The 16,604-nt window shown below is 43.6% G+C and overlaps 1 protein-coding gene across 2 annotated transcripts in view; it reads left to right on the top strand.

Moving 5' to 3' along the window:
* The window catches only part of FGF16 (fibroblast growth factor 16), a 51,419-nt gene extending 40,799 nt beyond the window's left edge, over nucleotides 1–10,620 (top strand). The window contains exons 2-3 of one of the 2 annotated variants that reach the window (XM_078685982.1): nucleotides 67–170; nucleotides 9,557–10,620. In XM_078685982.1, coding sequence (XP_078542108.1) covers nucleotides 67–170; nucleotides 9,557–9,799 — 347 coding nt within the window. In that variant the 3' untranslated portion in view covers nucleotides 9,800–10,620. Of the gene's footprint in view, nucleotides 1–66; nucleotides 171–9,553 lie in introns of both variants that reach the window. The other variant, XM_078685981.1, reaches the window with a different exon arrangement.
* Nucleotides 10,621–16,604: the final 5,984 nt, after the last annotated feature.

Genomic DNA, 16,604 nt, shown 5'->3' with positions numbered 1-16,604 from the left:
GCTGCCAATTTCATCTCAACTTGTCTTTTTTCCTTTTCATAGTTTGGATGTTTTCTCTTTCTTTAGGAATTTTGGAGTTCATTAGCCTGGCGGTGGGGCTTGTCAGTATCCGTGGGGTAGATTCAGGACTCTACCTCGGGATGAATGAGCGGGGCGAGCTGTATGGGTCGGTAAGTCTGTGCTTTTTTAGTTTCAACCATCTGTTACTATGTGGTGATGGATCAATAGTTGATGTTATGTCTGTCACAGTTGCACAGCTTCAGGAACATGTCATGTCACCAAGTGAAGGGTAGAGTTCATGATCATGTAAAGGTACATGTTTAGCCAATTTCTGACAGCCATACTTTTGGAACTTTCTTGGAGTTGCAGAGACATTGAAAAAGTATACCAGATGTATCATATGATATTCAATTTATGTCCTCTCTGTCTCTCCGATTATGTATCTCTCCACTTCTCTGCCCTTCTGGTGATCAGCATCTCTGGTGATCAGTGTTTCTGATTATCTGTCTCTTTAGAATTGACCTTTTCGAGTTCTTTCACTTTCTCACTCTACGTTTAATTTAAAAAAAAGTTTGCTTTGTTTAAAATCAATCACAGACATGGGAATCTGCTGACCCCAGTAGGCCACCAATTCTGTGATAACAGCAAATGGTAGTAGGTCATAATTTGCGACACACCTCATTAATACTCATGAATTAGGTCAAAGTGCGACTCACCTCCTAGTAGTACATTGGTCAGTTTGCAAAATACCACACTGGTCCCAAAAACAATGGTCACAAATTGCTGAGCTCGTCACAAGCCCGGTGGTGCTATGTGCAACCCCCCTCCCTCCAGCGCCGCGGGGGAATTAGCCCTGCGGCGAAGGGGTTAATGTCTCGATATTCTGGTAGCATGATATTCTGGATTCAATATTATGGTGGACTACCGTTTCGTTAGGTCTGATTTTCTGCTCATCTAACTGTTCGATAAGGCACGTCTCTGGCTTTCTGCACCTCTGGAAATGTGGCCAACAAACTTGCTCCCTCTTTCTGGTTATCAGGCTCTCTGGTTAGCCCTCTCTCAAGCTGTCTGTTTCTTCCCCTCTCCTGTTAACAGTATATCTAGTTATGAACCTCTCTGGCTAGCTTCTTCTTTGACTAACTGTCTCTCCTATCATCCCTCTCTCTCGAGTTATCTGTCTCTATAGTCAGCCTCCTCTCTTGTTGCCAGCCCCTCTGGTTATGATCCTCTATGGCTAGCACCCTCTCTGGCTAGCTGCCTCTCTGGCTATCCCTGTCTCCAGTAATGTTCCTCTGCTCATCTGCCTCTGTGGTTAACCCACTCTCGAGATTCTGATTTCTTTCGTTATTGCCCTCCCTTGCTATCGACCTCTCTGGCTAACTGCCTCTCTGGCTAGCTGCCTCTCTGGCTAGCTGTCTCTCTGGCTAGCTGTCTCTCTGGCTAGCTGGCTTTCTGGCTAGCTGTCTCTCTTGCTAGCTGTGTCTCTGGCTAGCTGTCTCAATGGCTAGCTCCCTCTCTGGCTAGCTGTATCCCTTGCTATCAACCTCTCTGGCTAACTGCCTCTCTGGCTAGCTGTCTCTCTGGCTAGCTGCCTCTCTGTCTAGCTGTCTCTCTGGCTAGCTGTCTCTCTGGCTAGCTGTCTCTCTGGCTAGCTGCCTTTCTGGCTAGCTGTCTCTCTTGCTAGCTGTGTTTCTGGCTAGCGGTCTCACTGGCTAGATGCCTCTCTGGCTAGCTGCCTCTCTGGCTACCTGCCTCTCTGGCTAGCTGTCTCTCTGGCTAGCTGTCTCACTGGCTAGATGCCTCTCTGGCTAGCTGCCTCTCTGGCTAGCTGTCTCTCTGGCTAGCTGTCTCTCTGGCTAGCTGTCTCTCTGGCTAGCTGCCTTTCTGGCTAGCTGTCTCTCTTGCTAGCTGTGTTTCTGGCTAGCGGTCTCACTGGCTAGATGCCTCTCTGGCTAGCTGCCTCTCTGGCTACCTGCCTCTCTGGCTAGCTGTCTCTCTGGCTAGCTGTCTCACTGGCTAGATGCCTCTCTGGCTAGCTGCCTCTCTGGCTAGCTGTCTCTCTTGCTAGCTGTCTCTCTTGCTAGCTGTCTCTCTTGCTAGCTGTCTCACTGGCTAGCTGCCTCTCTGGCTAGCTGCCTCTCTGGCTAGCTGTCTCTCTTGCTAGCTGCCTCTCTGGCTAGCTGTCTGTCGTATTATCATTCTCTCCAGTTATCTCTTTCTATTGTCAGCCTCCTCTCTTGTTGCCAACCTCTCTTGTTATTAGCCTCTCTGGCTAGCTGCTTGTCTGGTCATCAATCTCTCTAACAAGCTGCCTCGCTGGTTATCCCGCTCTATAGTTGTCTGTTTCACAGGTCACATTCCTCTCTGGTTATCAGCCTCTTTAACTAACTGTCTCCCTGGCCATCCCTCTCTCCAGTTGTTTGTCCGGTCACCCTCCTCTGTTGTATCAGCCTCTCTGGCTAACTACATCCCTAATTATCAGTCTCTCTAACAAGCTGACTCTTTAGTCATCGTGTTCTCTAGTTATCTGTTTCTCATTTCACCTTTCTCTCTGGTTATCAGGCTCTCTAACTAGCTGCATCTCTAGTTCTCTCCAGGTATCCGTTTTTATCTGGTTATCTGCCTCTGGTTATCTGTCTCTTGCTAGCCGCCTCTCTGGTTAACTTTCTTTTCTGTTCTCCATTTCTCAGGTTGTCTATGCCGCTTATTCTAGCTTTCTTTCTGTCTGCTTGTTCGTTCCTCACTGTTTTTCTGCCTGTGGCTCTCTGAGTCGCTTGTTATCCTGTACTTACTGCTTTGTCTCCTTTCTTTGTTTGCTTGTCTCTTTCGCTTCCTCTCCCGTGTTCTCTGTTGCTTACTTTTCATGTCCTAGTAGTCATGCCTGTCTGTAATGCTGTCATCCGAAAATCTCTTGCTTCGGATGTATAATCTACAAAGCCCTGGTATCAGACTCACGTTTTCACAAATCAAGATGAGATAATAAAAAGGCAGTTCTGAAAAGCATACACTTCATAATGTGTCTAAGAGCTCCGTTTGCGTAAATGAACAATTCACTCACGGAGACAGCAAGCCAGAGTCTAAGCAGATCGTTCTTTCAATACGATTTGTAACTCTTATTCACAGAGCACCCTCTGATCGTGGCTAAATGCCCTGATATCCTGGTGCTTCTGTTGCTGGACTCGAGAGTGTCTGGGAGGTGCCTTTGGCAAAAGGGAATGAATGCATGACTTTTATGAAGGCATTACAGACATGGGCCAGTGATAGTATTATTGATCTACGTCTAGTGCCAAGATGCTGCTGCAGGGCGATATTCATTCATTGGTCAATTGTTTATCATTAGGGGACCCTTCCCGAGGTCACATAAATCCAGTGTTCATTCAAAAGTGCCATGAATTTGGCCTCCAAATCCCGAAAAGCCCTTTGCCTCTGATATATTCAATTGTGGTGTGTTATCAGCTTGGTCACATAAGTGTGCAGAATGTTTTGAGACTATGTCCCACAGCATCGTTGTTAGCAATCTCCATTTTGATACAATCATTCACAGGTTGTGCATGTTAGTGCTGAGTATTCCTGGGGTGAGAATAGTGTTTCTCAACCAGTGGCAGCGAGTTCACGGGCAATACATTTCTCCAGGCCACATTGTTTGAGTGACAGCCATATAATTACAACCCTCGCCTGGCTTGTAATTTAGAGAGAGCCAAGTCTGCTCCAAAGTTGCAGGCGATGTCTTACCTCCTTGGGATGAAAGGCGGCGCTCTTTTGATCTGCTGTTGAAAGCCTTGCCAGGGCAGGTGTCCGCCTTACTTTAGGCACTTAATAGCTGCGCTCGGTACCCTTTTGTTGAAGCCATAAATCAGGTCTGATAGATATTTATTTTCTAAGCATGAGAAGCGTCATTTGCCTCTTCACTGGCACAGACTGAGGCTGCAAGACCTGAACTGGCTCTTTAGCAGCAGCTGGAACCAGCAGACAGCTGACCTTCTACCTCTCCAATATGGCTGCCTGCTTCACTGCTGTCGGAGCACAAAGCTGCAGATTTCTCTTGGCTAGTCCCTTGTTGCTGTCAATGTAAACAACTGCTACCACGAGGGTGTCATTCCCCTAATTAAAATGTTGTGCAAAGGTCCAATCATCGCTTTTCGCCAAAGAATCACTGACCTTCACTTATACTGGTTGGTGTTTAATTATTTCTAGTCGATGCAGCATGGGTTGAGTTATAATGCATCTCAGATAACCACTTATACAACCATCAGTAAGTGTGGTATTTTATAATATTGCAGTATTTATATAGCACTTTCTACCCCTATGTGGGACACTCAATCAATCAAGCAATCAAACTGCATTTGTATAGCGCAGCCAGTGACTGTCACTCCTAGGTGTATCTTGGCGCTGTGTCTCCGTTGAAGAGCCAGGTCTTGAGTCTCTCTCTGAAGTCTTTCAGTAAGGAGGCTGTAGAGAGCTGGAGGGGTAGGTCGTTCCAGGTCTTGGCCGTGATGTAGGGGAAGAAACAGCCACCGCTGTAGCTGTGATGGATGAGGGGGTGCGAAGGCGAGTGAAGAGGAGCACAGGTGTCTAGAGGGTTGGTGGAAGTTCAGTCGATGGCTGATGTAGGCAGGTCCTAGGTTTTGGAGGGCTTTGTAGGCGTATGTGAGGAACTTGAACTGGCATCTCTTCTGGATGGGGAGCCACTGGAGGTCTCTGAGGTGGGGCGCAATGTGCAATCATTTGGCGAGGTCCAGGGTGAGTCTGGCTGCGATGCTCTTTAAGGTCTGGAGTCTTCTGAATTGCTGGGTGGGGATGCCGGAATCGAGGGTGTTGGCGTAGTCGAGGCGGCTGGTGACAGTCTTTCTACTGTTGGTTGGGATTCATCTGAGGATTCTTCAGAGCAAGTGTGTGGAAGCAGGAGGAGGCATCTGCGTTGGCTTGTCATTTCATGGTCAGTTGGCTGTCAAAGGTGATACTGTGGTTGCGTGTATGGTTGGGTGGTGTGGGTGTAGCTCCGTGTTCTGCAGGCCACCAGCTGTGGTTCCATGCGGAGGGGTTCTTCCAGAAGATCATTACTTCAATTTTGTCAGAGTTGAGTTGGAGGCAGTTATCTCTCATCCATTTGGCTACGTTGGTCATGGCTTTGCAGAAGATGGTTTTGACAGTGGAGGGGTCCTCAGTGAGCTAGAGGATCAGTTAAGTTGTCTACTTATCAGATTATGTTGAGTCTGTGGGGTCTGAAGCACTTGTCTACATGAGCAGCAAGTGTGAGGTTGGAGGGGAGACTTTGTGACCCTGTTGGCATGTGGTATCAAGTTTTCTGACTTGTTGAAAGGGGCTTGAGTTTCTTGGTCATATGAGGTAGGCTGGTATTTATACCAGTGTCTGCAGGTGATGATCTCTCTCATTGCATGTTGACCTTTTGGTGGGTACTCATCGTCCATGCATTTACGGTGGGAAGGCAGTCATCAAGCTTTGAGTAGTAGAGGTCTTCATCCTTTTTAGAATGATTTGAGTGTCATCTGCATAGTTCTAACAGGTGATGATGAATGATGTAATCAGGTCTGGTAAGGAGACTAGGCAGATGTTGAACAATATAGAAGATATGATGAACTCCAAAGGGACACCACAGTGTTGGGTGTGAAAAGCTGATGTGAATGGTGGTAGAGTTATCACATTTTGTCTGTCTCTGAGGTAAGAGCAATCAATTTTGGAGCATTTTAATGATTACTGAGATTAAGTCTTTGTAGGAGTGTGGCATGGAAGGATAATCCAATGACTCGCGCCTTTGCAGGACTCCAAACCACTTTTTATTACAGTCCCTTTCTATGACCTGTCAGGCCTGGAATTGTGCCATTCTTCACTAAGCCACCTCATTATCCCTGCCCTGTCAACAGCAGTGTAGCGTGGGCTGCCAGTACCCGAGGCAAGGCAAGTATTCCACCCCCAAACCCGTGGACCGTTAGCACTTTGTGATATTCAGTTCATGGTTGCCGGAGGGATCAATCCCCTTTCTCCAGTGCCCGTCACTGCTCAGATTATCCAGTGCCGTGCACAAGTGGCAACAAAACAAGTGAGGTGTAAGGGTTCACACATGCCTGTACCGTGAGCGTCACGCTGCCCACCATCCCAAGATTCCCCTTGCCCTTCCTGAGACTTGCCTTCGGCCATGACCCTGCTAGGCCATGGCGTCGGGGTCCTCAGCATCCTCCTGTGTCCCGGGACCGCGGGGGAGATTGGTCGTAACTCGGACATCAGTTGCATTGCTTCTCTCTTTCTTGGTTCTGGTTTTCACTGGTAAAGACACCACCTCGCTCTGGATAGCTCCAACCCAGTAGTCCTCCTCTCCTGCAGCACTCAGCCCTGTCAGTCCCTCCCTCCCCATCTTGTGCACTTCCCCTTTCTCCTGAAGAGGCGCCCTGTCGATGACATCATTGCGACCGACTGGTTAGCTGCTGAAGTCATCTGCCGGGCATACCATAGCAGCCATCTTGGAATTCTCTGGAATGTTGGTCGCTCTATTGCACACTTCCTGGCGCAAAATGTGAAAGAAAAAAAAGTGTAGTACGAAATTTTTTTCCTTTTAAACATTTGCACCCCTAAGAATTTTGCGCAAACTGCAACTGCCCTTGTGGCTCCACCCACGCTACGCCACTGCTGTCACACACCCCTTTGTAGATGTCCTATTCAATGTCACCCCCCGCATCAATGCCCTGCCATGTCTGCTCTATATTACCACCTGACTTCACCTAATCCTGATTTCTGCCCCATCTGGTACACAGCCACTATCCTTGCCGCTTTCCCGCTTCGTCCCTCCATGGCACTGTCGCTGAGCCATCCCACTCCTCAAGAATGTGCTACCTCGTTCCCTGCTTGCTGCCTAAGACAAGTGACTTGGAGAGGGTCTCAATCAATGAAATTGTTTTCATTGTTGCAACACACCAACCACAACAGTATCCTGCATCAAAGTGACAAATCATCCTTCAATCTGCATAAAATTGCAGTTTCAAGTAACAAAGTTAGCTTTTAAAATATCAACTACCCTAAAGTCAAGTTGAAACTGTCAAGATAATAATGTTGTGTCCTTCATTATTACCTATAACAATTCCAAATATCTAGACTTTTCAAAAAGTCTTTTTATTACATACATTCTATAATTTATCTATCTGTGCCTTAATATTCCCCCTTTAAAATCCTGACCTACCTCCAAATGGTACCCTTCCCTTTACACTAGAAAACCGTGACGAGCCCCTACCCTGAACCCTAAAAGCCCCTAACTACTCCTTAATGCTAACATTCCCTGAACCCTCCCAACTACTTCCTACACCTCAATGCTACTCTTCTCTGCACCCTAAAACCTCTGTAACTACCCTCCTACACACCCTTCCCTGACTGCTAAAAACCTTTAGTACTCCATGATGCTACGAAACTCTCAAACCTAACAGCCATTAATACCCCTTAATCATTCCATTCCCCAAATCCTAAATACCCTTACTATCCAACTGCCCTCTTCCCCACCTCACTGTAAGTGTTACTCTTCAATTTAGCAGGTGTATGCCCCCTGACCCCAGCTCCCATTACATTTACCTTTGTCCTATAAGGCACAACATTTTCCGATTTTATTTTTTTGTAGCACATCTTTAAAAAAATATTATGGTAAACATTTTTGACAGGTGATGCTCTACAATAGTAAGTGTCAGACTTTGGCCATATATGGAGCGGAAGTATGGGGATTTGTTTCCCAGGAAGCCCCCCCAGATGGTGGAGAATACATGCTTGGCTAGACTTTTAGGACTCCCAAGATCCACATCGAGACTTATTACCCATAAAGAAGCAGGACTAGGATTCCTTAAAGACTTGGGCCCAGATGCATCAAGCTAAAATCTGCTCGCAAAGGGGCAGATTCTCAGAATCTGCCCCTTTGCGACCGGTATTTTTGCATTTGGGATGCATCATCCCAAATGCAAAAATCGCAATTTAAGAAATCGCAAATTTTGCGATTACTTAAATTGCTATTAAGGAATTTTAAGAAATCGCTAATTTTAAAGCGAGTTCTTCATGCATGGCATTTTGCTATTCCTTATTAGCGAATCCTTATTTTTCGCTAATAAGGAATCGCAAAATGGATGCTTGATGCATCTGGGGGTTGGTGGGTCTGGCACCATATTGTTATGGGTAAAAATATGGTCTTCTCCGAGCTGAAGTTTACATGTGACATTGTTGAAGAAAAGCAATGTGCAGTCACTTCCATGGTTAGATTATGTTAAAAAGTCGCTTCTAGAGTTTGCAATGATACAATTATGGGCAAAGAAAGCTGATATTAATTCCTTTTCCAAGGCTCAGAGTAAGCTACAGTTCTTGCAATTTAGAGAAAATGTAAGCCTTGAGAAAGCAATTAATATGGTAACAATTCAGCATTACACTTTGCTTGACCCATGAAACGGTATGGAACCCTGTCTCTTGTGGGTTAAAGCCAAAGGGGCCGATTCACAGAACTAACTTAAGACAAAATCCTAAACTTACTACTTTTGGTATTCACAAAAGTTAGGATTTTGTCTTAAGTTTGACTTAAGACAGACTTAAGACACAATTCCAACTTAAGTCTGTCTTAAGTCTGTCTTAAGACAAAATCCTAACTTCTGGGAATACCAAAAGTAGTAAGTTTAGAATTTTGACTTAAGTTAGTTCTGTGAATCGTGCCCCCAGAGCATAGATTTTATCTTTCACGATTGCGACTAATATGCTCAATTACTTTTTTTTTCTCCAGTTACTGGATCTTGGTTTGCTTCATTTTATGTTATTTTGCCCACTGTGTGCGTTTCATAGATCACGTTCTTTGTGCCCCATTGTCAGTGGGAAAGTCACATAATGAGGGTTTGATTGTCCTCCAGTGCCTTGAGTCACCAACGATCTGTATTGCTACTTGAACTTGATCACTCATGCTTTGAGATCAAGGAAAAGATATATATTGTGAATTTTAGTTTTTGATTGACATGTTTTTTTTTAGGATGTTTCTGTCTCGAATTTGACTGATATCTTTCAGAGGTTTATTATTGACTTTGATGTACTAAATTGTTTTATTATGTGCTTTTATGGTTGAATATCTGTCCGAATAAAAATTTACTGATTTGATCTAAAATAGAGTTTTGAGAAAGACCGTGTAGGTGGTCGAAACGCATCACTTGTAGTCACAATAAAATCCTTTGAAAGTGAGCCCGAGCATGCTGGAGCCTGTTTTGATTTGTAAACGGGAAATTTGAAGATATATATATATATATATATATATATATATATATATATATATTCATTGTGAATTTGATGTGGGTCTTCATCTTTTGTGGAATTGGCTTAATTGTATTGTCCTGGGTCCCACAAAAACCTACCACATGCTTGATCTTACTATTGATTGAGAAGTTTATGATGAAAGAACAAACCTCAGCCAGTTTGGAACTGCATCTATTGTGCTGCCTTCTCACAAATATGATGTTGACTTAGGCTGGAAATGCAGAAGATTGCTAAACTCTTCAAGCAATGCATGTCTTAATTCAGTGCTTTTTTTGTTTCACAGAAGAAGTTAACAAGGGAATGCGTTTTTCGTGAGCAGTTTGAAGAGAACTGGTACAACACGTACGCCTCCACCCTATACAAGCATCCGGATTCTGAGAGACAGTACTATGTGGCCTTAAATAAAGATGGCTCCCCGCGAGAAGGATATAGGACTAAGAGACACCAGAAGTTTACTCACTTCCTACCGCGGCCTGTGGAAACGGCCAAAATCCCTGTCATGTACAGAGACCTCTTCCACTATAGGTGATGTTTCCAGGTGATGGCTCTTGGTGCCATGTACATACAGGATCTGGGTCCCGCGTCTTCTCGCTGAAGCTCTCTTTTCATAGTCATTCCTATAGACTCCTTAGGCAACGTAGAAAAGCACTTACATTGACTTCTACACACTACCGCTCCTTGCCGTTTTAAATGTATATTGGGGCTATTTCTGTCGGGGAGGGAGTGGGTGGCAGAAGGTGTGGGACCACTGCATATAACCTCTGGTCTTCACTTTCTGTCCCTGATGTCTACTCAAAGAAAGAATGTGGAATATAACATGGTATGAATGACACTCAAAAAGAGAAGAGAAGTAAAAAAAACAAGTCCCCCCTACTAATGGATGCAAGAGGGAACGAAGCACCACAAACTGACACAGATGCTGCTGATAAGCTTGGAACTGATATATGCTAAGAAAAAAACTATGGATGGTACCCTGCTGAAGAAGAGTTTTTTGGTTTTGTGTGGGCTCATGGATTGATCCCGACGCGTGATGTTCCTGCTGTGGGGAACGTTATTAAGATACAGGCATGGATACTGTGCATAAGGACAAAACCCTATTTATATAAAAAAAATGTATATTATATTTATTTTATATATTTATTTATTTCAAAATAACTTTATTTTCTAATGAGAGATGTTATGACCGGATTTTTTTCGACAGGGAGAAAAAAAGGTCCTACTGATAAAGGAGACAAAATAATAATTTTGACTTTAAGAGCTTGCTGGCAATAAAATTGTCTTTATATTGTGGACTACTTTTTTAATTTGTTGTTGTTTATTTGCTTACTGCGACCAATCAATGTGCTTTCTTGTGCACGGTGTTTACAGGTCAAAGGAACACGCTTGCCGAACTTCAAAATTCCAACAGTTTAGCCTATGAAATTAACACTTTTCATGAATTAACAAACATGATTGTTGATTGACCCAAATCTCACTGAACCAGTGCATGCGGTAATAACTCATGGCTTCCAAAAACTGTTTCTCCTTACTTACTCCAACTATACATATTTCCACAAGTAAGTTTGCATTCTGCATCAACAGGAAGCTGGGAGATGTTTTCAGCTTTAGAAAAGTCTGCAAGAAGATTTCAGGAGATTAGGAATTCTCTATCAATGTTCGGAGCAGGTTTATTAAACACTCATTGGTCAGATCTGCAGCAGATATTTCGTAAGCACTGTGACCACCCACTCTTCTAAATGATTAAGGTTCTCATTTAGGGTTTGTCAGGTCTTTTCTAAGTTTTACTTTTTCTTGGCAACACCCACTGAATTTACAAAACTGAGTGTTTTACGATAAGTCTGTTTCTGGTCGTATGACAAATAGTTAAATGCCTTTTTGTTTTTTTATGACAGGCTTTTGTGTTGGTGGTCAGTTTTCACATTTTGTGACTATGAGCATTTGCAATCACATTTGTTGCAGTTTTGCACATGTATCCATATGTTCTCATTTACTCCGAAGGACCAAGCCAACTGGATAAACTGCATGAATGAGCTGTGTGCTTTTGCATGAAGTAACTTGCTGGTTTTGTTACTGGTGACCTCTTGTGTCTACAAGGTTATTAAAGTAATCTGTGGGGCGTCCCTTCTGGAGAACCACACTTGGCTCCATGCACCGCAGCGCCTGTCCTCTACCTGCGCACTATAGCTCCATGTGACTGCACTGTTGCATCCAAGCAGCATGTCTCTTGTGCAATGCCAAGGATGGAGTCTAACTTTATTTCATCATTGATCATCAATTTGTAGGTTGATACTTTATTGGAAAAACATTTCACACAATGATTACATTTGTGATGAATCCTTTTGCATTGTAGGCATCACAGTGTGTATGAGAATCCAATGCTTTTCAGATAGTCATGTAGCTTATAAACTATTCCTGAATATACCGCAATGTATGTCGGGTGAAACTCTTTGTCCAGGGCTATTTCAGCTATGGTCGACATAGGACAAAACAGTAAAACAACAACAGACATAATAAACGGTTATGCATTTTGTACAATACAATATACAAGATAAAAAAACTTAAGACTTCAACTTAAAGAATTTGTAAATGTTTCAATCAGTCTATTCAGTTCAACAAGATTCAAGGATACAGAATTAAACAAGTCACTACCATAGAGGCTACAGTGGTAAAAGAAATGGTGAAATGAACTGAATTAGTTTCCAACCTTGACAGTGAAAAACAAGATTGTTGCATCAGTCGAACATTTCAGTACCTGACACACTTTGTGAATTTTATATTAACATATGTTAAAAAGTAACTGGCATATTACTGCATTACTTTAATTGTCTTTACTTTACTATTTTACTGCACGTTCCTGATTAATAAATAGTCTACTTTCACATCATTATCTTTATTTTAGTATGCTAAATTATCTTAAGCATTCTTTCAGTATAAAATAGATATAAAAAGATATGCAGCTGTATTACGTTGTTGACCTTCACTATGCTGTTATGCAGTACTTGTGTTGTTACAGGATATCTTTTATTATCTGTCCTTTTATATACTTATTATTTTGAGTCTGGAACCTTAAATTATCTTAAGCTATAAAGTAGATATAAAACAGGAATATTGTTGTATTACCTTAACAAGACTTACTTTTACTTTTAATGTACCTGTTTTGTCATTAGCTATTTTACTTTGTTGTAGTTTTCTTTCTTTTAGGATGTGATGTTGTGAACTTTGTTGCACTACTCTAAAATATCTTTCTCTAGAAGTTTGCATTACCCCTCACTATTGGTCGCCTTTGCCTTCTAGTTGTAAGAAAGTAAGATGTTGAGAATATATTGTTAAAGAAATCTTTACAGATTGCTGTTGGAGTCTCACCTGTTCTGATACAAGTGTCAATGCACCTCATTGTGCACTTTAAAGCAATATTGGAGAAAGTTATGAATAAAGCATATGCAGTGGGGGCAGCAAAATATGATGCCAAAGTGGGTAAAAAAAATTATATGATATGCCAGAGAAGAAGAAGATACCGTAGGCCAAGTGTACGGCTGAGGTATGGACGGTGGAGTTTCAGATGGATTACAGAGAGGGTGGTGTCCATCTCTGCTACTAGATAGTGCTCTAATGATGATGGACATTGGCAGCATTGAAAGACAGATACATGAAAAGTATTCAGCAGCTAAGCAGTAGATTGTATTGCTTTTATATAAAATGTTAAAGCAAATGTGAGAACGTATGTCTTTCTGTAGAAAGTGGCTAATTTTCTAAACCCGTTCATCCTAGTAATTTTCTTCACAGTGGTAGAGTTAACGGTGAGCTGATTGGGTGAAAATACAAGTTTGAAACCTCTTTTCAGGATTTTGAACTCAGACTAGCAAACAAGAATGATACTTTTTTTAATTATCAAAAGCTGATACATGCTATGATCTAAGTATAGAACAATATTTGCTCCAAAAATAAACAGTAAGAGTTCAAAATAGAGTCCAGTTTATAGGTCACGTAGACTTATATATTGACCATGATCGCTACCAAGATTGGAATCAACCCCAAGACATCCAAGAGGACAAAGCAGCTTTGGACACAAGTTCCAAGAGGGAGGAAGAGTCACGAATAGACCAGAACAAGGAAGCTGCTTGAGAGACCTCTACCAGCAGGGAGCCCGGCAGCTCTCCGATCAAAAGAGAATGAAGCAGCTCCAACAGTTGGGGTAGGAAGCTCACCTACAAGACCTCTGGCGAGGGTGATGTGGGAATTATACCAGTATTTATTGAGGTACCCATCAACCACGAAGCACCATACTTCACGACATCTCCACTGACCAAGACCTCATTGACAATGATATTAAGGTACAGCATTAATGGCTGCTTAAGAGGGAAATTGCTCAACATAAAGGAGCCTAACACGTAGCCCCGCAGGTTTTGTGGTGCTGGGGTTCTTGAGCACCTTGGCCACTGCAGTTGATATTTCAGACTCATGGCAATTAGCAGCAGCTGATCTTCGGAGCCAGCTGACCTCAGTGACGTGCGCGTCTTTCAAGGACAACTTACACGATTAATCATCTTGTGAGGAGTAAAACAGACCTCTTCTTCTATGGAGTGGGTGGAGCCCCCTTATGAATAGTTCATGATAAAGATACATATGACCTGCCTTGGATGTTAGAAGCCCTCTCCAAGCCAATCCTCATCATGCTTCCATATCACTCTCAATCAGTGGAGTGACATTGGTGTCAGCCACTCCCAGCTTGGTTGTCTTCTCTCCTTCTTCTAGCTATAGCCACTCAGAGCGGAGTTAACAGAGAGCGGCAGTGACAGGAGATGACGCCAGCACTGAGTTACGCAAATGTGAAGGTTTCAAGAACTTGTTCCCAGCACAGTTGATTCTAAGAAATCACCTTCCTCTGTTCTAGTTTGCATGGCATGACACAAGTATGCTGGATATTGCTTCTCTGCTGTGACTCCTGGTTTATCCCAATGCTCATGACTTACAGTGGAGTCCCAGCAGTGAGTGACTAGAGATGGGCGACCCACTGAAAACTTGAGCCAGGTTCAAGCCAGATACCTGGTTTGGCTCAGCTCGAGGTCCTGCTCTTGGACCCCAGAGCCCAAGCTGAGCTAAGCTTTCACGTGGCTTCTGCCTACCACCCATGCTGTAACCTTACATCACTTGACAACAAAGCAGTAACTTTTAATGGAAAACAGGCAACAACAAAAAACAACTCGGCCATCTACTGGAGGAACTGCACAATGTGAAACCAGAAAACATGGGATCAATCTCGGTTTCCACGCTACACTAAATTGTGTGACCTTAGGCAAACATTTTATTTCAGCAAGCCTCTCAATGCAATGATATAATATGATGTACTAAAGTGAAAGGCCTATTCTGCAAGATAGAAAAGTACACTTTTTACATTTTGAAATAGATTTTTTATATTTTTACCCGATCTTTCTTGCATGATTTAGATGCTCAGGGACTCATTTATGAAAAGTGACGCATCGCTCCTTGCGACATGCTGGATGCGTCATATTTACAGTATGACGCATCTTGTCGCAAGCGATTACGGATACATCAGTATTTCTGAAGCATCTGTAGGCGCAAAAATGATGCATTGCTGGAGTGTGTCACAAAAGTGATGCAACTCCTGCAATGGGTCATTTCACATGGGCAAGTCCCATTTCAAATATGCCTGCATCAGTCTTACACCTGCTGTAAGGCAGGCATAAGATATTGACGCATTTGTGTCCTAGAAGTGACACAGTGAAATCTCATAGATTTCACTGCATCACCTCTACGACCCTTACTAGCGTCGGAAAGCCCACCCTGCATACATTATACCTGGGGCAGGTATAATGTGTCGCAGGGGTTTACAAAGTGACGCATCTACCTAGATGCATCACTCTGTAAACATGACAATACATTGCACATTTTTTACGCTGCTGGTGCGTCACAAAAAGTGACGCACCGGCAGGGCAAAAGTGACGCAAGGGCTCATACATAAGCCCCCAAATATTTTAATGGTGTGGCTTGTAATGTAATGTAAAGTGCGCTTGTATAGCGCGGCTGTCCCCCAAGGGTATCCTGGCGCTTGTGTACAGGGCATCAAAACCAAAGCAAAATGTTGCCTGGCTGTGGCTTGCTCTCCTTGTGAATGTATTGGCTCGCCTACCTCTATGATTGACCGAGTTGTAATTTAGCTGTGGCTACCACTCAACACAACTGTGAGCCCCAGAAACCACAACCAACTTCTGAATGTGCAGTGTAGTCAGCCACGTTATATCACGCTGTGTGGTACTTTGACTGTGGTGGCATTTGCGAGGGCATGGTGATGGGCTGGGATGTGTCTGCTGGCCTGAGCAGCACAACTGGACCTCCAGGTACCCAGCCAATGCATATGAGGCACACGAAGACCTCTCATGTTGCCCAGGTACATGTTTAGTAGCTCATCCAGTTCGTTTTTAATTGTTTTGCATTCTAGAGATTGTGCTCTGATGATTTTATCATAGGATAAACAGTACTGCAAGTCCCCGAAAGCAAAGAGAAAAACTAGGCCTGGATGAGTTATCCATGAGTGGACACAGCACTCTTGAGATCTCCGCAGAGGTAAGTCTGGAGGGGAAATTACATAGGCAAAAAAAGGATGTAAGTGGTATAATGGAACGATCATTTGTTTGCAGATCTCAAAAGAGTCTTTTACTACACAGCATGCCTTGGTGTCAGCCTCTTAGGGGCATATTATCAAGGACTGGCGATAACTATCGCCCTTTTAATTCGCCTTGTTAGCAACGTATTATCATCACGTGGCTAACAGGCGATAGCTTCAGCGAAAACTGCCATTAACCGCTGCGCGATAGCGATAGATAAACTGGCGATAGCGGGCATAATCCAGCAATAAGCTTTTAGCGATAATAAAACGCAAGCTAACCCGCAAGTGTGGACTTTGAAAAAATAGCCGATCAGTCCACCTACCATAGAAAAGATGTACAAAAAAAAAAGTTAAATGCAGATCTGAGCTCCCAGGGCCAAGTGCAGCACACATCAACAACCCCCTCAAGCCCCACCCACCATCCAGGATCATCAGGATGAGAGCCTGGATGCCCCGCTGGACTTGCGTCTTGTGCATGGATGCCTTGCTGTGTCTGGGTCTTGCTCCTGATTGCCTTGGTGGTCCTGAGTCTTGCGCCAGGATGCCTTGCTGGACTTGCGTTTGGTGCCTGGATGCCTGCTGGACTTGCGCCTGGATGCCTGATGGACTTGCACCTGGAGCCTGGATGCCTAGCTGGACATGCGTCTTGTTCCTGGATGCCTTGCTGGACCTGCGTCTTGTGCCTGGATGTCTGCTGGGATTGCGCCTG

This window comes from Lissotriton helveticus, chromosome 4_1 (assembly GCF_964261635.1).
Source record: "Lissotriton helveticus chromosome 4_1, aLisHel1.1, whole genome shotgun sequence".
NCBI classification, from domain to species: Eukaryota; Metazoa; Chordata; class Amphibia; order Caudata; family Salamandridae; genus Lissotriton; species Lissotriton helveticus.
This window is presented reverse-complemented; position numbering and strand designations above follow the sequence as displayed.